The following is a 22821-nucleotide window of genomic DNA, read 5'->3' as shown; positions in this document are numbered from 1 at the left end:
ATAACAGAAGATATTGAAAAAAAAAGATTTTTGTACAAAAATATTTTACAAGTCCGCTTTATTTTGATGGCATTTCGCAGTTGAACATACTTCTGTTTCTTAGAGAGAGGCTACAGGGGCTACTATCAATAACAATAAGCATTAGAGAGAGGTAACTAATACTTATAGGACCGACGTTCAAATAGCGGGCATCTAAAATTGGGCTTTATGGGTTTATCCCGTTTCTATTTCTGACTTCAATTTTTTATACTGACTCTGTTCATTTTGAATCGCTTTGCTGAGCAACTGATGTTCAAAATCACTTTTAGCAGAATGAGAGAGGAGAGAAACTAGCCTAGAGAAGTCAAAAAGATTTCACGCAAAATGTTGAAAAGGCGGCAAAATGAGGTAAAGCGAAACATTTTTTTATTCGACGAAGTAAAAAAAAAATAGGAGCGCTATAATAGCCGGCTGAGAAGATGAGGGCGGCTATTAATAAAGAACCGCCCTTCACACCATGAAAATGTCTTTAAAAATAGTTATGGTCAATCGCATACTTAGACTAGTAAGGCTCTAAGAGAATTCCTCGGCCACTTAATGCTCTCCATGCGCTATCTGTTTATCCCGTTTTTGATAACAAAAAGTCAAATGGGTCAGACGAAAAACCCGTCAAGCGAAAAATTGCATAAAAAAGACAAGAGTAATAAAATTACTACAAATTTGTTTGAGAACAAATAACAAAAACATAAACCGACAAACGTGGCAAAAACTGTTCTGGAATGACAGCCGGCACAATTTAATTCAGGAGCTGTAGCCTCGATAAATTTTTCTTTATGGGTGCGTAAACCCCACTCGACTGTGGGATTCAAACCCCGACCTCCTGAGTCCGATTCCGTCACCTCGACGGAGGTATTAACCACTCGGCTATCATGAACTTTTCATCGAGTCTCTAACAATCGTTTTTGTTTGAACAACAAACTTTATTTCGGAGTGAGAGCAATAAAAATCACTCAAAAACGAAGAATTGCGTGAAAAAGTCACTTGAGAAGTCGCAGATTATTCTAGAAGAAAAGCGCAAAACGGTCAAGCAAAAAATTCGCATAAAAATGACACACACGTTTACAATAATTGCTTTTAATTCTTGAGCAATTAAAAAGGTAGTATCTTAGCTCTATTTCCAACCCACCGTCTCTAGAAGCTGAAGCTCCATCGCTATCACTGATTCCATACCGCGGATCTCGTCCCAAAGAGGCCCGTTGCAACATTTGTGACAACTTGTACGCATTAGATGAGGAATAGCTGCCACCATTGGTCGGCAGGATCTTGCGCTCGCCCATTGAGTGACTATTAAGGGATGTCAATTCAGCTGAAGTATTTGGGCTCACAGGAGAAATTTCCTCGTGCCAGCTTACGTCATTGCCCTGGACCATGTTGGATCTGCCCGATGGGTGGCTCTTCTCTCGCCATCTACCTGCAATAATTAGTATTGATTGCTAACTACAATCATAAACACAGACAATTTTGTGACAGCTTGCACGCATATAAAACACTCACAAGAGACGGTTTGGTAGTAGCTTGGTGGAAAATAGTGGCCGTAATTTTGCACAATTTCAGTAAAATAAACATAAACCGACTAAGGTAGGAAAAATTGCTCTCGAACGACTGTCGAGTAACTTAGAGGGGGTACATGCTACAGATTATTCTATGGGTGTTGATGGTAATAAGCACTTTGAACAATAAGCGTGTACTCAATTCTCAATAGATGCAATAAAACAAGAACATAGCCGACAGACAGCCAGAACAGCTGCAAAATAGACTTGCGTGCCGATAATACAGATAAAAACACATACAGAAATGAGCTGGAAAAAATTTATTGCGGCCACCTCAAAAACTTTAAATCAGAGGGTGTAATATTGAGAGTATTTTTGGGTGCAAAAATTTTTTGACGACGGTGAGGTGTGAACCCCTCTCCATGGCGTAAGATTCAGAAGGATTATCCACTCAACTACCAGACCCTTATCACCGCTAATCTTACAATAGAATCTGTTTTATTAACAGACATAATTTCTGAACGCAAGTAATTAAGCTCACGCAAAAAACAAGAAATCAAGAGTGGAAAAGTCAAGCGAAAAAAGTTCTAGAACAAAACACAAAACGAAAAAGCGTCAGACGAACGAACAAAATTGAAAACCGAAAAAACTAAGAAGTTTCTGAAGTTCAAAATATTAATGTTCAAAACCATTTTTGTCTCTCGAATCTGTCCAGTAATAGAACTGCATAGTTTCACTGGCCTCAAAATGCTTTACTGGCTGTTAGAGATCGATAACTAAGAAAATGACGAAAATTTTCAATAAATTTGAAAACAATTGCAAACTGAAAGGTTGCTAAAACTTCTCAAGTTAACATCTTAAGAACACTCTAACGTCTCCACAAAAAATTCAGTAATCAATTTTTAAGCCAAAAAAACAATAAACTCGGAACACAATTATTTCCAAAAAAAAAATTTGAAATATTTAACTATATTTAAAAAAACGGAGTTTCCCTGAGGTTGAAAAAAATGACAAAAATTGTCGAAAACTTGAGAAAATTGCAAAAGTTACTATCATTTGGCATTTTTGTTTTCAGTACCAAAACATATAGCTCACAAAATGGTCATAAATGTAATTATATCAACGCTGAAGAAGATAAATTGACTAAAGTCAGGTGAATTGCTCTCAAACAACAGGAGGGGGGTAATTTCATTTAGTGGTGTAGCTTAGAAATTTGTTTGGGTAAAAACTCGGCCGTGATAGGGGTTCGAACCCAACTCCACGATAGAAGACAGAGATCTTAACCACTAAGCTATAAATGCGTTGTTACTCAACCGCTGACGATAACTTTTATATTAGCCACAAACTTTATTTCAGAATGAGACCAATTTAATTCACTCAAAATTAAGAATTGAAGAAGCTTGAGAAACCAACTCGAGAAGTCACCAAATGTTCCAGAACCAGAGCGCAAAATGGTCGAGCAAAAATTTTGCATTAAAAAAATCAACACGTTTTCAATATTTGCTTCAAATGCTAGAGCAATTAAACGTCAACTCAAGACTGATCAAACAAAAAATGACGAAGCTCGAAAAACGAAGAATTGCGCCAAAAAAACAAAGAATTGCACCATGTTGGGCTCAAAAACTTCCAAAACAGACCTTATAACATTGAATTCAGGATTTCCTAGAAGCCGTACCACTCTAATCCTACAATAGAATCTGTTTTATTAACAGACATAATTTCTGAACGCAAAAAATTAAGCTCACGCAAAAAAACAAGAAATCAAGAGTGGAAAAGTCAAGCGAAAAAAAGTTCTTGAACAAAACACAAAACGAAAAAGCGTTAGACGAACGAACAAAAAACAGCAGTACAAGTCCTCAAAAAATTCCAAAGAATATGAAAACGTTAGAACCACTAACTGTCCAGCAGACCAATTAAACAATATGCCAGCTAAAGAGACAGACTCAAAAGTTAAGAAACCAAAATAATCAAACTAAACTAAAATTATTGCCTAAAACTCTTGAAACTTTTACCCTGAAGGCCAAAATTGATCCATTAAAATATGCCCAATACCAATACAAAAGCCTAGAAAGGGGTTTAGTGGCCACTAAAGAATAAAAACTCGAGAAAGATGACAAATACTTACAAAATTGAAAATCGAAAAAACTAAGAAATTTCTGAAGTTCAAAATATTAATGTTCAAAACCATTTTTGTCTCTCGAATCTGTCCAGTAATAGAACTGCATAGTTTCACTGGCCTCAAAATGCTTTACTGGCTGTTAGAGATCAATAACTAAGAAACTGACGAAAATTTTCAATAAATTTGAAAACAATTGCAAACTGAAAGGTTGCTAAAACTTCTCAAGTTAACATCTTAAGAACATTCTAACGTCTCCACAAAAAATTCAGTAATCAATTTTTAAGCCAAAAAAACAATAAACTCGGAACACGATTATTTCCAAAAAAAAATTGAAATATTTAACTTTATTTAAAAAAAACGGAGTTTCCCTGAGGTTGAAAAAAATGACAAAAATTGTCGAAAACTTGAGAAAATTGCAAAAGTTACTATCATCTGGCATTTTTGTTTTCAGTACCAAAACATATAGCTCACAAACTGGTCATAAATGTAATTATATCTTGCCTTTATCAACGCTGAAGAAGATAAATTGACTAAAGTCAGGTGAAATGCTCTCAAACAACAGGAGGGGGGTAATTTCATTTAGTGGTGTAGCTTAGAAATTTGTTTGGGTAAAAACTCGGCCGTGATAGGGGTTCGAACCCGCCAACTCCACGATAGAAGACATCTTAACCACTAAGCTATAAATGCGTTGTTACTCAACCGCTGACGATAACTTTTATATTAGCCACAAACTTTATTTCAGAATGAGACCAATTTAAATCACTCAAAATTAAGAATTGAAGAAGCTTGAGAAATCAACTCGAGAAGTCACCAAATGTTCTAGAACCAGAGCGCAAAATGGTCGAGCAAAAATTTTGCATTAAAAAAATCAACACGTTTTCAATAATTGCTTCAAATGCTAGAGAGCAATTAAACGTCAATTTAAGACTGATCAAACAAAAAATGACGAAGCTCGAAAAACGAAGAATTGCGCCAAAAAAACGAAGAATTGCACCATGTTGGGCTCAAAAACTTCCAAAACAGACCTTATAACATTGAATTCAGGATTTCCTAGAAGCCGTACCACTCTAATCCTACAATAAAATCTGTTTTATTAACAGACATAATTTCTGAACGCAAAAAATTAAGCTCACGCAAAAAAAAACAAGAAATCAAGAGTGGAAAAGTCAAGCGAAAAAAAGTTCTAGAACAAAACACAAAAGCGTTAGACGAACGAACAAAAAACAGCAGGACAAGTCCTCAAAAAATTCCAAAGAATATGAAAACGTTAGAACCACTAACTGTCCAGCAGACCAATTAAACAATATGCCAGCTAAAGAGACAGACTCAAAAGTTAAGAAACCAAAATAATCAAACTAAACTAAAATTATTGCCTAAAACTCTTGAAACTTTTACCCTGAAGGCCAAAATTGATCCATTAAAATATGCCCAATACCAATACAAAAGCCTAGAAAGGGGTTTAGTGGCCACTAAAGATTAAAAACTCGAGAAAGATGACAAATACTTACAAAATTGAAAATCGAAAAAACTAAGAAGTTTCTGAAGTTCAAAATATTAATGTTCAAAACCATTTTTGTCTCTCGAATCTGTCCAGTAATACAACTGCATAGTTTCACTGGCCTCAAAATCCTTTACTGGCTGTTAGAGATCGATAACTAAGAAAATGACGAAAATTTTCAATAAATTTGAAAACAATTGCAAACTGAAAGGTTGCTAAAACTTCTCAAGTTAACATCTTAAGAACATTCTAACGTCTCCACAAAAAATTCAGTAATCAATTTTTAAGCCAAAAAAACAATAAACTCGGAACACGATTATTTCCAAAAAAAAATGAAATATTTAACTTTATTTAAAAAAAAAACGGAGTTTCCCTGAGGTTGAAAAAAATGACAAAAATTGTCGAAAACTTGAGAAAATTGTAAAAGTTACTATCATCTGGCATTTTTGTTTTCAGTACCAAAACATATAGCTCACAAACTGGTCATAAATGTAATTATATCTTGCCTTTATCAACGCTGAAGAAGATAAATTGACTAAAGTCAGGTGAAATGCTCTCAAACAACAGGAGGGGGTAATTTCATTTAGTGGTGTAGCTTAGAAATTTGTTTGGGTAAAAACTCGGCCGTGATAGGGGTTCGAACCCGCCAACTCCACGATAGAAGACATCTTAACCACTAAGCTATAAATGCGTTGTTACTCAACCGCTGACGATAACTTTTATATTAGCCACAAACTTTATTTCAGAATGAGACCAATTTAAATCACTCAAAATTAAGAATTGAAGAAGCTTGAGAAATCAACTCGAGAAGTCACCAAATGTTCTAGAACCAGAGCGCAAAATGGTCGAGCAAAAATTTTGCATTAAAAAAATCAACACGTTTTCAATAATTGCTTCAAATGCTAGAGAGCAATTAAACGTCAATTTAAGACTGATCAAACAAAAAATGACGAAGCTCGAAAAACGAAGAATTGCGCCAAAAAACGAATAATTGCACCATGTTGGGCTCAAAAACCTCCAAAACAGACCTTATAACATTGAATTCAGGATTTTCTAGAAGCCGTACCACTCTAATCTTACAATAAAATCTGTTTTATTAACAGACATAATTTCTGAACGCAAAAAATTAAGCTCACGCAAAAAAAAACAAGAAATCAAGAGTGGAAAAGTCAAGCGAAAAAAAGTTCTTGAACAAAACACAAAACGAAAAAGCGTTAGACGAACGAACAAAAAACAGCAGGACAAGTCCTCAAAAAATTCCAAAGAATATGAAAACGTTAGAACCACTAACTGTCCAGCAGACCAATTAAACAATATGCCAGCTAAAGAGACAGACTCAAAAGTTAAGAAACCAAAATAATCAAACTAAACTAAAATTATTGCCTAAAACTCTTGAAACTTTTACCCTGAAGGCCAAAATTGATCCATTAAAATATGCCCAATACCAATACAAAAGCCTAGAAAGGGGTTTAGTGGCCACTAAAGATTAAAAACTCGAGAAAGATGACAAATACTTACTAAATTGAAAATCGAAAAAACTAAGAAGTTTCTGAAGTTCAAAATATTAATGTTCAAAACCATTTTTGTCTCTCGAATCTGTCCAGTAATACAACTGCATAGTTTCACTGGCCTCAAAATCCTTTACTGGCTGTTAGAGATCGATAACTAAGAAAATGACGAAAATTTTCAATAAATTTGAAAACAATTGCAAACTGAAAGGTTGCTAAAACTTCTCAAGTTAACATCTTAAGAACATTCTAACGTCTCCACAAAAAATTCAGTAATCAATTTTTAAGCCAAAAAAACAATAAACTCGGAACACGATTATTTCCGAAAAAAAATGAAATATTTAACTTTATTTAAAAAAAACGGAGTTTCCCTGAGGTTGAAAAAAATGACAAAAATTGTCGAAAACTTGAGAAAATTGTAAAAGTTACTATCATCTGGCATTTTTGTTTTCAGTACCAAAACATATAGCTCACAAACTGGTCATAAATGTAATTATATCTTGCCTTTATCAACGCTGAAGAAGATAAATTGACTAAAGTCAGGTGAAATGCTCTCAAACAACAGGAGGGGGGTAATTTCATTTAGTGGTGTAGCTTAGAAATTTGTTTGGGTAAAAACTCGGTCGTGATAGGGGTTCGAACCCGCCAACTCCACGATAGAAGACATCTTAACCACTAAGCTATAAATGCGTTGTTACTCAACCGCCTACGATAACTTTTATATTAGCCACAAACTTTATTTCAGAATGAGACCAATTTAAATCACTCAAAATTAAGAATTGAAGAAGCTTGAGAAATCAACTCGAGAAGTCACCAAATGTTCTAGAACCAGAGCGCAAAATGGTCGAGCAAAAATTTTGCATTAAAAAAATCGACACGTTTTCAATAATTGCTTCAAATGCTAGAGAGCAATTAAACGTCAATTTAAGACTGATCAAACAAAAAATGACGAAGCTCGAAAAACGAAGAATTGCGCCAAAAAACGAAGAATTGCACCATGTTGGGCTCAAAAACTTCCAAAACAGACCTTATAACATTGAATTCAGGATTTCCTAGAAGCCGTACCACTCTAATCTTACAATAAAATCTGTTTTATCAACAGACCTAATTTCTGAACGCAAAAAATTAAGCTCACGCAAAAAAAAACAAGAAATCAAGAGTGGAAAAGTCAAGCGAAAAAAAGTTCTAGAACAAAACACAAAAGCGTTAGACGAACGAACAAAAAACAGCAGGACAAGTCCTCAAAAAATTCCAAAGAATATGAAAACGTTAGAACCACTAACTGTCCAGCAGACCAATTAAACAATATGCCAGCTAAAGAGACAGACTCAAAAGTTAAGAAACCAAAATAATCAAACTAAACTAAAATTATTGCCTAAAACTCTTGAAACTTTTACCCTGAAGGCCAAAATTGATCCATTAAAATATGCCCAATACCAATACAAAAGCCTCGAAAGGGGTTTAGTGGCCACTAAAGATTAAAAACTCGAGAAAGATGACAAATACTTACTAAATTGAAAATCGAAAAAACTAAGAAGTTTCTGAAGTTCAAAATATTAATGTTCAAAACCATTTTTGTCTCTCGAATCTGTCCAGTAATACAACTGCATAGTTTCACTGGCCTCAAAATGCTTTACTGGCTGTTAGAGATCGATAACTAAGAAAATGACAAAAATTTTCAATAATTCTGAAAACAATTGCAAACTGAAAGGTTGCTAAAATTTCTAAAATTAACATCTTAAGAACATTTTAACGTCTCCACAAAATATTCAGTAATCAATTTTTAAGCCTAAAAAAACAATAAACTCGGAACACGATTATTTCCAAAAAAAATTAAAATAATTAACTTTATTTAAAAAAAACGGAGTTTCCCTGAGGTTGAAAAAAAATGACAAAAATTGTCGAAAACTTGAGAAAATTGCAAAAATTACTATCATTTGGCATTTTTGTTTTCAGTACCAAAACATATAGCTCACAAAATGGTCATAAATGTAATAATATCTTGCCTTTATCAACGCTGAAGAAGATAAATTGACTAACGTCAGGTGAATTGCTCTCAAACAACAGGAGGGGGTAATTTCATTTAGGGGTGTAGCTTAGAAATTTGTTTGGCTAAAAACTCGGCCGTGATAGGGGTTCGAACCCGCCAACTCCACGATAGAAGACAGAGATCTTAACCACTAAGCTGTAAATGCGTTGTTGCTCAACCGCTAACAATAACTTTCATATTAGCCACAAACTTTGTTTCAGAATGAGACCAATTTAAATCACTCAAAATTAAGAATTGAAGAAGCTTGAGAAACCAACTCGAGAAGTCACCAAATTTTCTAGAACCAGAGCGCAAAATGGTCGAGCAAAAATTTTGCATTAAAAAATCAACACGTTTTCAATAATTGCTTCAAATGCTAGAGAGCAATTAAACGTCAATTCAAAACTGATCAAACAAAAAATGACGAAGCTCGAAAAACGAAGAATTGCGCCAAAAAAAAAACGAAGAATTGCACCATGTTGGGCTCAAAAACTTCTAAAACAGACCTTTTAACATTGAATTAAGGATTTCCTAGCAGCCGTACCACTCTTAGCACTTGGAAGACTTATAAAGCAGGCTATGCGCCTCTATTGAAACTTGATGCCCACTGGGCGTTACCTGTTTATCCCATTTTGAAAGATCAAAGTCATGTAAAAGGTGTGAAAGCATCTTTCAAAGAAATACAGAGCACCAGTACCATCCAATTCTTGAATTGTAAAAAACAAGAGCACCTTCGTATAGCTACGCTCAGCCTACAGCTTTGCAGCCTTAAATTAAAACCGGTTTAAAAATAGCTAAAGCAGCCTAAAAATCCGCAAAACAGTTGAATATCCTCAATATTAGAGTAAACTCATTTTATTAACCAAAGAAATTTTAGATCACGACCAGAACAACCTGAATACTATCACCATTGTCAAAACTGTAGTCTTTTGAAACCTTTTACAAAATAGCTATTACAAAAAATAACATTCAAAAAGTAGCAAACAAAATACGTTGCTCACTTAAACTATATAATTTTTCACATCTCTCTCTCTCTCTCGAAAACAGAGGTACGAACAAAATAACCGCTCTCTCTTCGCTCCACTCTTCAAATACCCTGTTCATGAGTCAAACCACTACAATTTTTTTCACGTGTTTTACCTTCTGTGCCAATTTTCCAGCTTTCAACAAAACAGATAAATAAAACATACCCGATTCAGTCGGATGAATTGCTCTCAAACGCCTAGCGAGGGGTTGGCTTTCGTAGTCACTACAATAAAGGGTTGGGGAGCCTATCTATCTTTACCTATCTTACCTATCTACCACAGTTCCGAGGGGCGCGGAAAACTAAAAACGGCCCGTCAAACCACGAATTTATGTCTCCTTAATCGTTTCGATGAGTCACTTGTCTCCTTTATAGTTTCGGTGAATCGCTTACTTAACAGACTAGTGAGGCTCTTAAAGACTGCTCAGCAAAACTTAATAACCTCGGACTTAATCACTTTATCCAATTTCTCAAAACAAAACGTCACATAAGTTTGGTGATGAGACAAGAAACTAGCCAGATGAAAAATCGGATGAAAAATACGAGCAAGACTAATTTAATTGCAACAAACATCGTGTCGTAAAAAGTCTAGCTCCGAAATAATAGCCATTTGAGAGCTGACAGTGGCTGTTAAAAAATCCGCATTATTTCTGTCGAAAGTATTATTAAGCTTCGTACTTCTCTGAGCAGAATGTGAGCCACGGCTGCGGCTGCTCTGATTGGGGTCAAATTCAGTGAATGTTGGCTCACGTTTCCCACTGTTTCCACCACAAGCACCCCTCAGAGTTCTCTCTAAACCAATACGAAAATAACAACATTCTTAAACTAAATATAGACAGCTTTGATTTTAGTTGAGCGAAACTTATATTTGATGCAACATTTTCTCAAGAAAACAAAAACATACCCAAATGATTGCCGGAAAATAGCCTCCAATGATTCCTATAACCCCGATTGAGATTGAAAAAAAAAACAGAAAAAATGGAAAAACTGATCGATGTCAGAAAATTTTTTAAAGGTGCGAACTATTTTGATTTCATTTTTTTCGACATCCTTTGCTACTTAACGAGAGAAAACAGGGGCTATTATCAATAACATTAAACATCCGAGATGGTAACTAAAACTTATAAGAACAAACATCAAGGGTCCCGCTTGCATTTTTGATTCCGTGTTTTGATACTGATTCCGTTCATTTCAGATTGCTTTACTGAGCAACTGCTGTTCAAAAAGAATTTGAGCAGAATGAGCGAACAATGAAACTAGCCCTAGCCTAGAGAAGTCGAAAAGATTTTATTCAAAATGAACAAAAAACAGCGCAAATTTTTGTTCGACGAAGTAAAAAACATAGCAGGACAAATCCTGACAAAAACTATACCTATAATGGAATATGAAAAGATAGGAAAAAACCATTTAGAAAAAAATGAGCTCCAAAAAATAGAAAACAAAGCTGGTAGATTGCCAGAAAATAGCCGCAATAGCTTCGTAGATCTGCAGTCTCAAAAAAACAGTAAAAAAAGACAGACGAAAAAATACTCTTTTAATTAAAGGATGAGATGTTATACTTTGATTAAGAATCTGTATAAGTTACTGCTGCCTCTATTAGCTGCTCTCAAATAGTTTTCAATTAGAGTGACACACATTCACTTGACCTTATCTCTTTGAATTAAAGTAAACAAAAGTGAGGAAGTCATTTTTGAGAGTGAGGCAAGTCAAGTGTGACCAAAAATGTATCCACACGAATGAACAAAAAACTCGCTCCACTAAGAGCGAAAAATGACGTCACTAACGCACTTCAGTTATTTGAAGTGGTTAAGACGTCATATGGTCGTAATAAAAATCTTGACAAAAAAAATAGCAGGACAAGACCTGACGTACACTTCAAAGATTTTTCATTGACTATACAACAAACTAAACCTAAAACGGACTAACAGTCAATTGGGTAAACCATTTCTGAAAAATCAGATCAAAAAATTTAAAAAAAAAAACAAAAACAATGTCAAAAGGCCGCATGTGAACAAAAAACCACTAGCGAAAAAATGAAATTTGGTTCAAACAAAAAACTAGGCTTAGAATGAACTATTGGAGAAACCATTTAGAAAAAATCCGATCCAAAAAAAATCAAAGTGAAATCGCCGCATGTGAACAATAATCACGAGCGAGAAAGCGAAATTTTGTTCAAACACCGTTTTCACACTCTGCTTTAAAACTAGAGCGAAAAAATTTCACGCCGCAGAACCACTTGCTTTTTCGCTTCACTTCCTGTTTCGGCTTGACCTAAATCACTACTCCAATTTGACTTTAAAAATCATGAAAAAGTGTGAACAGACCTTAAAAAAAAGACAGCGCCCCAATACAATTCAAATTCTTTGAATTGTATAAAACCAAGAGAAGGGTAATAATAGCCCCAGCTATCGCCGTGCGGCTATTAATAAATTAAAAGATAGCAGGACAAGCCCTGACGTACAATTCAGAGAATTTTTTTTGACTAAACAAAAAAAACTAGACCTAGAACGGACTAAGAAGGAATTGAGAAAACCATTCTAAAAAATTCAGATAAAAATTAAAAAAAAATCAATGTAAAAATGCCACATGAAAACAAAACTCCTTTAGCGAGAAATGAAAGTTTGGTTCAAACAAAAAACTAGGTCTAGAATGAACTATGAATGGATTGGAAAAAAAACATAACAAAAATATGTGAACAGATCTTAAAAAAAAGAAAGCGCCCCAATACAATTCAAAATCTCTAAATTCGGAGCGCCATAAACACCTGCTAAGATGGAGGCGGCTATTAATTAGAGACAATTAGCGTGCGCAGTTGAGCTCAGCTGTTGAAAGTTCTGAATAGTTTATAACACAAGTTATAACTAATTTAAATAGTAAGACGAAAAATTACACCAGGAAAGACCGACAGACTTATTTAATTACATTCAAATTCATTTGAGAGCAATTAAATAAATTTAACGATTAACTGAAACTTAATAGACTTCATCTTGAAGTTAAAACCATCTATGGGCGTGAAACTAAACCAACCACTTGAGGGTTACACTTAAATTTTGACCAAAAATTCTGATTGAAACAAAAAGAAAATGAAAGAAAGAGAAACAAATTTACTGACATTTTTTAATGTGAAAAAGAGTGAAATCTTTTTGTGCTGATGTAAATATATTAGAGGACATTGCAGTTGAGCAGCAATGTGGTCATTTGATTGTCGACGTTCTTTCCATTAAGCTTTCATTCATCATTTTTTCTACTTTTTAAAATTGAACTTTGAATTGTGGATTTTGAAACGTTCGCTCATTTCAACTTTATGGGACACGCAATACGAATAAAGACTCGCTCTAATGCTTTTTCATTGTCTAACGCGGGTCGTCATTGATTTCGCTCGTTTTACCATGAGGGTCGTCACAATACAGCTAACACTATACTGCAAGAAAGAGAACAAAAAATCGTTCTCTGACCTTCAGAAGTCTGACAGCACAATTACATCAAATATCATCAATACTTCAAAAAAACTGAAATGAACTAGCACTCCAACTATTACTTTCAAAATCTTAACATTTCTTAAGTTACTTCACCCTAAGAAAACAAATATTAAAATTCAGAAATGATGATTTTCAGAATTGAAAACTAAGATTATTTTCAAAATCTTAAAACAATTCTCAAGTTACTTCACCCTAAAACAAATACAAAAACTCAGAACTAAAATTCTTTAAAACAGTTGGAAAAATGTGGGTATTAAAGAACAAACATCAGTAATCCCTAGCTAATAATCAAAAATAGCCGGCAGATTACCCCAAAATAACCACTGTTCACTTCATTCACCTCCGGTGGGATTGAATTAAACATAAAAACAATTAATGGATGAAAAAAAGTAGGTGTTAATGAAAATCAGTAATAACCACCACTGACAAAATTCACATGCATTGCGATATGAACAAAAAAGATATTCGTATTGACTGTTTTTATTTCGAAGTGCCAAAAAGTGTTCTGAATTGTTTGTTAGATTACGAAATTATACAGAATTCAGCTCCTAAATTGAAGGCTATCAAAATTAAAACTAATAGCAAGACTAATACACAATCATCGAACATAGCTGACATACTACCAGAAAATAGCCACCATAGCTTTGTAGACCGGCAGTCTCAAAGATAGTAAAACAAACAGACCAAAAAGAAACTTATGTTCATTAAAAGCTGAGATGTTACATTCTGCTTATGAATCTGTTTCACTTACTGCTGCTTCTAATATCCTCTCTCAAATAACTTTCAACTAGAGTGACACACACTCACTTGACCTTATTTCATCGACTTCAAAGTAAAGAAATGTCGATTTTAGAGTGGGGCGGTCAATTTTGAGAGTGAGGTAACTCACGTGTGACCAAAAACTCAATAACTCGAATGAACAAAAAAGTCGCTCAACTACGAGTTAAAAAAACATCACGCATGCAATTCAGCTAAAACTGCACGAACGATTGAACAAAAAGTTGATTTCAACTGATTGTGACGTCAAATGGTCGTAAAATCTTGAAGACAACACTAAGTGAAGGCTGGTAATAGTCCCAGCTATCGCTCTACGGCTATTAAAAACATTCACTCGAATGACAGGCGAGAGGTTGATTGCAGTTGTAATCACCTTTAACTTAGAAAGCTTGCAACAGTGGGTAGGATAAACTCTAGATTAAAAAAATTGTCCAAGAGCAATTAGCAGAATCTCGAATCAACTTCCATGAAAATACAGTACAAAATAATGACCGTGATCTAGATGAAAATACTTTTCAAAGCTACCGTAAGAGCTCGATTGTAGTTGTAATCACCTTAAGCTTAGAAGGCTAGCAACAGTGGGAAAGGATAAAAGCCGAGGTAAAATATATTGTCCGAGAGAAATTAGCAGAATCTAGAACCAACTATAAAAAATAGACTACAAAATAATGACTGTGATCAAGATGAAAATACTTTTCAAAGCTACCGTAAGAGCTCGTTTCAATTTAGCAGACAGTAGGAATTGCCCCGCAAGTGTAACTAGAGATTTTGAAATGGTCCTGAAAAAAAGCCTTTGCGGAATAGAAACATTTGGGAGATTGGGTAGTTTCACACTCCATTCACTGAACCTGTCAACAGTATCTTTTCGTAATTCACAGATACCTTGATACCAAAGATAGCTTTCGAGACCATCACAGACCCAAACAAACAGACTGGCCGTAACTCTTAGGCAAGCTAAGTGACGCCCCAGAGAGTGAGAAGGGAAAACAACTTTAAAACTAGAGGACGGCATAAGGGAAGGAAATTAACAAAAGGTACCAGAATTGGGACACGAGAGCTAGGCTAGGTCAAAAGCCAACAAGCTGACATTGCGCATGGCGGGGCTCTAACTAGCGGCAACCCGTGAATCAACCACGTCACATCCAAGAGTGAAAAAGACGAAAGGCAAAAAATTGATTACACAAACAAGATAAAAATGAAAGAACAGCGTACGTGTAGCCTAAGACTGTCGGAAAATCCAAGAATCAATCGAGAAAGAACTCGTGAGTAAACTAATTCATACCCCAGAAAGCAGCACAACCTGATCAACGAACCCGATTAGGCGTGTAGTAACATAATACGGCAATAAGTCAGTCACAAACCAAGACGGAGTACTAGTCAACTCGTGTAACTGAAAAGATTAAGAACAAAACAGACGTAACTCTTCAGTTAACTAAGTTACACCTTAGAAAGCAAGAACATAGCCGGCAGATTGCCGGAATAGCTGCGAAAGAATAGACCTGCGTGCCATATAATAGAGATAGAAACAGATAGATCTAAATTGACAAAAAATTGACGCCGCTCAAAACACTAGGCTAAAAAACATTCAGCGATAAATCAATAAAGTTTGTTAAAATTCATTCCACAGAAGCCTCTTATTAGGGGGGACATTTACTGCACATATGAGTTCCTTTGACCTTAAACAAATTCAAATTAAACCTAAGTTTTAAAGTGCAAAAGTCATTTTATTGAGTGAGGTAAATCACGTATGATCAAAATCTAATCACGCAAATTACCTAAAGCTACAGCGAGTGAGAAATGAAATCACGCGGGCAAATGCCGTTAGTGAGAGGAAGAAGTCATTCAGAAAATTTGACTTTTTCAGCTTTGCTGTGTGAACAAATGTAAAACGAAAAAAGATCGTAAGACGACGAAACAAAAAACATAGCAGGACAAGTCCTGACGTACAAATCAAAGAATTTTCATTAACTAAACAGAAAATTTAGACCTAGAATGGCCTATGAGTGAATTGAGAAAACCATTTTTACAAAAATCAGATCAAAAGAATAAGAAAAAACGGAAAATCAATGACAAAATGCCGCATGTGAACAAAAAACCATTAGCGAGAAATGAAAATTTAATTCAAACAAAAAACTAGGTCTAGAATGAGCTGTGAATGGATTGGGAGAACCCTTTAGAAAAATATCCGATCCAAAAAATCGAAAAAACAGTAAAAATCAGAGTGAAATTGCCGCATGTGAACAAAAAACCACTACCGAGAAACCGAATTTTTGTTCAAACACCGTTTTCTCACTCTACTTTAAAATTAGAGCGAAAAAAATTCACGCCGCGAAATCACTCGCTTTTTCGCTCCATTTCCTGTTTCGGTGTGACCAAAATCACTACTCCAATTTGACTTCAAAAATAATGAAAATGTGTGAACAGATCTTAAAAAAAAACATAGCCGGAAGAATTCCGGAAACGACTCGAATTGAAAATCCATTCAAACACCATCCAATTACGCATCAAAGAAAACGTGCCCTCACTAATTTACACTAATTTATGATTATCTTGAAACGAAGTCATGAAACAAAAAAGTAAAAACAAAATAAAATCTGTTAAAATATGATAAAAAAATCTGATCAAATTTTGTTATAAAATGGGATCCCGAAAAAAACTATCTCTGCCAAAATAACTTCATTAAACCAACTAGTACTTACAAAAACCACTTATGTGAATTTTGAACAAATACTTTAGGCTAAATTATGAAAAAAAATCTCTTTAAAAACAACTTTCACTGAAAAACTGGAAAAAGTTACTAATATTTTTTTAATATTTCAAAAAACCTATAAATCCAAATAAAAATAGAAATCTCGAAGTAGAAATCTGACTATTCTCACTAATCAGATGCAACACCAGCATTTTATCAATCGACAGACAGTGTAACCAATTCACAAAGAAAAGACTGGAGAACTGGAAACTTGACAAAGGACCAAATCAAAAAATAATATTCTCTAAAAATCCAAACAAAATTCTCTACAAAAAGATAACATGCAGCTTCCCATCCATAACTCATAGAAATCAATTAGTTATATATTTGGCTAGATCAATCGCCCACCTAGTATTGGCAGAGAAACGTTAAACAACAAACTTAAAAAAAGACTAAGAAAAACTCTTTAACGAATTAGAGATTTGTATAATTTGTTTAAATGAAAACTACCCTGCTAAGCCTTCAAGTGCAAATTCATAGTATCGACACCTACAAAGATGCTCCTTATTGAGAAAAAAGTTACCAACAAAAAACATTAAATTGGAAGAAATAGGCAATAAACTTAGAAAAAAAAACAAAGTGGCCAAAATTTGCCCTGATTTACTCGATTTTCTTTAACAAAAACAACTCGAAACTAATATCAATCAAAATGAGAGAGCTAAAACAAATGACTTCTATTAGAAAACTCCCCAAATGCTATCAAAGGTTGAGGAAGAATAGAAACGAAATTTAAAACCAAATTGAACAAATAAAAAACGAGAAAAAGTAAGGTGTTTTTTAAAATTTACAAGAAAAAATAAAGCCATATAAAGTTGCTTTGAGCAAATAGAGCAATGGAATGCTCGCGAAAAAATGGGCAAGTCATAACAAGCTAAAGAAATTGTCTACCATTGAAAAAAAAAACGAAAAAAACCCAAAAAATTAAAAAAGTGGTTAAAAAATTCCTAATTTTTCTGTCATTTTTCTTCAGAAAAAATGTTTTATAAACAAAATTGTAATCAATTTGTATCCCTCATGATCCTAGAGTAACGAGCTTCTATACAAACTGCACTTAAAGCAGAAAAACAAAACAAAAGGCCAAAATACATTAAATTTCGTCGAAAATTCAGCAAAACTGATCAAAAACCTCCAAATTTGCATAAAACTCAAATTAACTACTTGAAACCTTCAATTCCTATCAGAACAAGCCCAAATCCAATACAATATCATAATCAAACCTCATAAACAAGAAAAATTGCAAAAAAAACTGCTTTTAAAAGCCGCACGTGAACAAAAAAATTCGCTCGCTTAGAGAAAATTTTTTCACACATCAATTTCTCGCTCTCTCAAAAATAGGGGTATGAACAAAAGCCACTCTCTTTTCGCTCCGCTCTTCACTTTTGTTCAGCTCCAAAATCACTCCAAATTTTTTCACGCGTTTCATTTCCCGCTTCAAAAATCACTCAAATAAAATTGATTAAAAAAAGGACTTCTCCAATACTCCTCTTCGAGTCGTAAAAAAAGACAGCGCCCCAATACAATTCAAATTCTTTGAATTGTAAAAAACCAAGAGCACCGCAATATAGCTACGCTCAGCTTACAGCTTCGCAGCTATAATCAAAACAACCAACCAGCGTACCATCAAATTGGTAGCATCCCGAAAGAAATCTACGCCACCAGTTCACCAAAAAAACTCAAAACTCGTCTTGTTAAGGTGACAACTCTGCTTTTTATTAAAAAGCTTGTATCAAAGCAATGATTCAAGATCTGCTTTTAAAAAAGCAAAGTTCGATCGCTCGCTAACAACTTCTTTCATGACTTCGTTAAGTCCGGAACCCCAAAAAATGTTCGCAGGAATAAGTTAATATGGTTGGAACTACTCGGTAATTTAGAATTCCTTAGACTAAAGCTCAACCTTGTTTCGAAAAAGATCTACAGCAGCTTGCAACGTGTCCACAATTCATAAAATTTAAGCAATAATCAAATCTAAAAATCAAACTACTGTTACCAAAATTTCCGGATCTTGTACAACACCAAAATTGTTTGCAAATTGAACGAGCATGGAGCAAAGTACTAGCGTGGAGTTTACTTTGGTTTTAGCTAGCTAAAGAATTAGGGAGGCTAGCCCCAGTAGACAAGGGGAGTGATTAAAAGTGTTGTTTTATGTTTTTTTTAGGAGTCTAAATCCACAGACCTGTTCATAACAGCATCAAGTTATCCCTCATCTCTCCGTGCACTTAAAAACTAGAAAAACATAACCGACTAGCGTCGGGCGAATTGCTCTCAAACGACTCGCGAGCGGTTAGCTTCGTTAGTATTTAGTTGCGTCTTAGTGAGTCAAGCTTTAGATTAATCAGGCGTGCGCGCGGGTGGGGTCGAGAGCGCGGGGTTAGGGGTAGAATAAGGTGGAGTGGGGGTTTAAGGGGAGCGTATCCTGTGGGAGGGGGTCAACCTCTAAAAACAACCCTTCACACCATGAATTTATTTATGCCTCTTAACCAGTTACGTGAATCGCATATGTAGAGATTAATGAGCCCTAAGGCTCTCAAGACAACTTAATGCCCTCCGGTCTTGTCCTGTTTATCTCTCCTTGAGGACGAAAAGTCAGGTGGTCAGACGAAAAAACTATCAGACATAGTTGGTAGTACGAAAATCGCATTAAAAGATCAGCAGGACTAATATAATTTCTAATATAATTTCACTGCGACTTAATACATTCTACCTTTACAAGCTTGCCCGTATTTGAGGACGGCAAGTCTATTAGTTCTGACGAAAACCGATTTAAACAAATCGCATACAAAACACTAACAAAGCGCAAATAAAGAACAAATTTTGGTCTGAGAGCCATTAAAAAGAAGCGCGCTATAAGTAGGAAAAATATAACTACGTTGCAAGCAATAACTAAAGTTGAAAAACTGGTCTAAAAACAGGGTGGAAATTGCCCTGAAACCAAGTGAACTAATCTTTAGCAACCTATTTCTGTCGAACATTTTCATTACAAGTTTTGATTTCTAGAAAATTTTAGCATTTGTGAAAATATAATTGGACTGCATAATATACCTTTGGATTGCAAGTCAGGAGTACAAGACGAGGATATTTGTGATCGGCGTGCTGGTGGATGTGGTATTGCACCTGATGGAGCAGCAACAGTACCTACAGACGAGGAATCCGGTTGTTGAGGGAATCGTTCTGACGCCGAGTGAGTTGAGGACTCGCGATGATTGTGACTCTGTCTTGCGCTGGGAACCACAGCAGAGGCTCCTCCCATTTGTGCCTATTAACAATTGATTAGGCAACAAATTTATCCCACTCCGTTTTCTTTCTAAGCTTTTTTTCAACGGAAACTTTGAAAAAATCGATTCGCTCTTAAATCTGTATACCACAGACAATATTGAGTCATGACAATGCACAACCATTTTTTTAAACTAACTTTAGATTTATTATTCCAACCATCCATGAAAAGGGGACCAGATACTTTTGCCAAACAGAATTTTTTGTCCAGCAAATTCTCGTCGATCTCTGTAGTCTGCCGACGCTACGAAGTGTTAATATTAAACATAACCGACTAAACGTCGGAAGAATTGCTCTTGAACGACTAGTGGGAGCTCTAATCAATTGCAGCCTGCTTCAGTCGGGGGGGGGGGGGGGGGAGGGGTAGCCTAAATGGGACTAAGAAGTTCTATAGTGGGCTTCAAATAACCATATTAGAGGTTAACATATACCACTATTAAGATTTAAAGTAAAAATATGACACCAGTTTCGGCGCACTTTTTATTTGACTTTTAGTATTAAATTGCCGCCAATTGAGTTCAGCTGCTTTAAATTGTGATTGAGAGAGAATTTTAGATCACGCGAAATGCAAAAAGTCAAGGGCGTAAAAGTCACTCGAAAAGTCAAAACCGTCAAGCGAAAATTTTGCATAAAAAAAAAGACACACACGTTTACAATAATTGCTATGAACTGCGTTCAAGAGCAATTAAAAAGGCATTGAAAAGCAAAGTCGGTCCTCAAAGCATTTTAATTTTTTCAACTATACAAGGTTCAAAGACGATAAAGTACATAAGGACACTCGTAAAAAATGGACGAAATATATTTAATGTTTCTCACACTAGAAATTTCTCGTGTGAATTCAACAAAAAATCGTGTATTTTTCCCGATTTCTGGCGTGAAAAGCGACACACGATGAAAGGCCAATTTATACAAGAAATCGTATAAAATTACACGATTCTCTTGGGCTTAACCTCAGGATTTTTGGAGAGATGCACACAATAAATCATGTAAAATTCGTGCAATTTTTCCTGTTTTGCTGATTTTCGCGTGAAAAATCACACAATTTTTCTTGTGAAAACACAAGAAAAATTGGTTGCAAATACGAAAAATTTCATGAATTTTACATGATATATAGTGAAATCGGGTACAAAACAAACGATTCTTGAGCAAATTTTGCATCAATTCTCAGATAACATTATTTTGTCATTTAGACACCGAAACGCACATTAAATACAATATGTGGCCTTAGTTGAGGATTTCATGAATTAAGATTATCAGGAAAACGTTCGAATGCACTTTTTGAAAAAAAAATATACAGAGAATTACGCAGGCGGTCAATTTTTATGGCCCAGCTTGAACAAAGTTCGTTAAAGAAAACAATAAAAAATATTGAACAAATATTGAAAAAATGGGTCAACAATTGAATAAAACATTAACTATTATCACATTTAGGTTGAAACAAGGAAAAAATGGGGATTAAGAATTTCAAATGCTGCTCTTTTCAAAAAATTATTAAAAACATGGTCAACAGAATCTCGCACAGGCTCAACCACAGACGTTTGTGTCGCTTCAATTTGTTAAGGTTGAAATTCTGAAACTGTTTTAAAACATTTTGAATCCTCTGCGAACAAAACCATTTAAAATTTTTGTGCCAAATAATGTATCAGGCAAATTCTCGAAATATTATTCTTTATTCAATCTCTAAGTGATCACAAAAAGTATCTCCAATGTTCGATTACTAGTTTATTTATCATCAGCTGGTAGATACTTCATTCTAAATAATCAAAACTATTTGTATTCTATAGAACCAGCTGTAGAACTACAAAAATATGAACATAAACCGAATTACGTCGGCAAAATTGCTCTCGAATGAATTTTATATTTTCAATATAATTCAGGGGCTGTAGCCTAGATAAATTTTTCTTTATGGGTGCAAAAACAACCGAAAATCGGGTTCGAAACCCGACCTCCTGAGTCCGATTCCTTAAGCTCGACAGAGGCATTAACGAAGCCTTCAGGGCCTTGTCATCGTCTCTCTAACAATCGGTTTTTTTAACAACAAACTTTATTTCGGAGTGAGAGCAATTGAAATCACTCAATAATCAAGAGGAAGTGCGTAGAAAAAGTCACTTAAGAAGTCAAAGATTATTCTAGAATAAAAGCGCAAACACTGTCAAGCAAAAAAATTGCACTAAAACACACACGTTTACAATAATCGCTTCACCATTGCATATTCATTTTGAAGGAAAAAATCAATAGATGGCAATTCCAATTCAATGTATCTGAGATTATGAACTGCCAATAGAACTTTGAAAAATATTTAAAAAAAACAATTTCTTATTGGATATCTTTTCATTATCTCTTGGCATATAAAGTGATCAAATGCTGTAAAAGGTGTGAGCTAAATTAATTAATTAAAAAAGAATTGAGAAGAATATTTTTCTCTACTCCGTTCTTTCAAATTTGAAATTCATGTTAAAAATAAGTTAGTGACCGATCCAAAAATTTATTTCAAGGATTATAAACATACCCGGCAGATTGCCGGAAAATAGCCACCGTTGATTCCAATAAGCATGATTGGGATTGAAAGAATAGAAGATATTGAAAAAAAAAACATTTTTTAAGTCCGATTTATTTTGATGGCATTTCGTAGTTGAACATAACGTACTTCTGTTTCTTATAGAGAGGCTAAAGGGGCTACTATAAATACCAATAAGCATTAGAGGTAACTAAGACTTATAGGAACGACGTTCAAATAGCGGGCATCTAAAATTGGGCTTTATGGGTTTATCCCGTTCATACTTCTGACTTCAATTTTTTATACTGACTCTGTTCATTTTGAATTGCTTTGCTGAGCAAC

At 34.7% G+C, this 22821-nt stretch overlaps 2 protein-coding genes across 3 annotated transcripts in view; both read right to left on the bottom strand.

Moving 5' to 3' along the window:
* The window catches only part of LOC142339644 (uncharacterized), a 615633-nt gene that overhangs the window by 5580 nt on the left and 587232 nt on the right, over nt 1–22821 (bottom strand). For both annotated transcript variants that reach the window (XM_075389832.1, XM_075389831.1), the window contains exons 15-17: nt 19752–19965; nt 10386–10499; nt 1166–1450 (exon numbers count right to left, since the gene is read on the bottom strand). In XM_075389832.1, the coding sequence (XP_075245947.1) occupies nt 1166–1450; nt 10386–10499; nt 19752–19965 (613 nt within the window). The remainder of the gene's footprint in view (nt 1–1165; nt 1451–10385; nt 10500–19751; nt 19966–22821) is intronic.
* LOC142339651 (uncharacterized) overlaps nt 1–22821 on the bottom strand; it is a 349015-nt gene that overhangs the window by 171033 nt on the left and 155161 nt on the right. The gene's annotated exons all lie outside the window — the stretch shown is intronic.

Source organism: Convolutriloba macropyga, chromosome 5 (genome assembly GCF_964194025.1).
Source record: "Convolutriloba macropyga chromosome 5, txConMacr16.3, whole genome shotgun sequence".
NCBI classification, from domain to species: domain Eukaryota; kingdom Metazoa; phylum Xenacoelomorpha; order Acoela; family Convolutidae; genus Convolutriloba; species Convolutriloba macropyga.
Note: the sequence above shows the minus strand (reverse complement) of the source record. Positions and strands in the feature narration are given on the sequence as shown.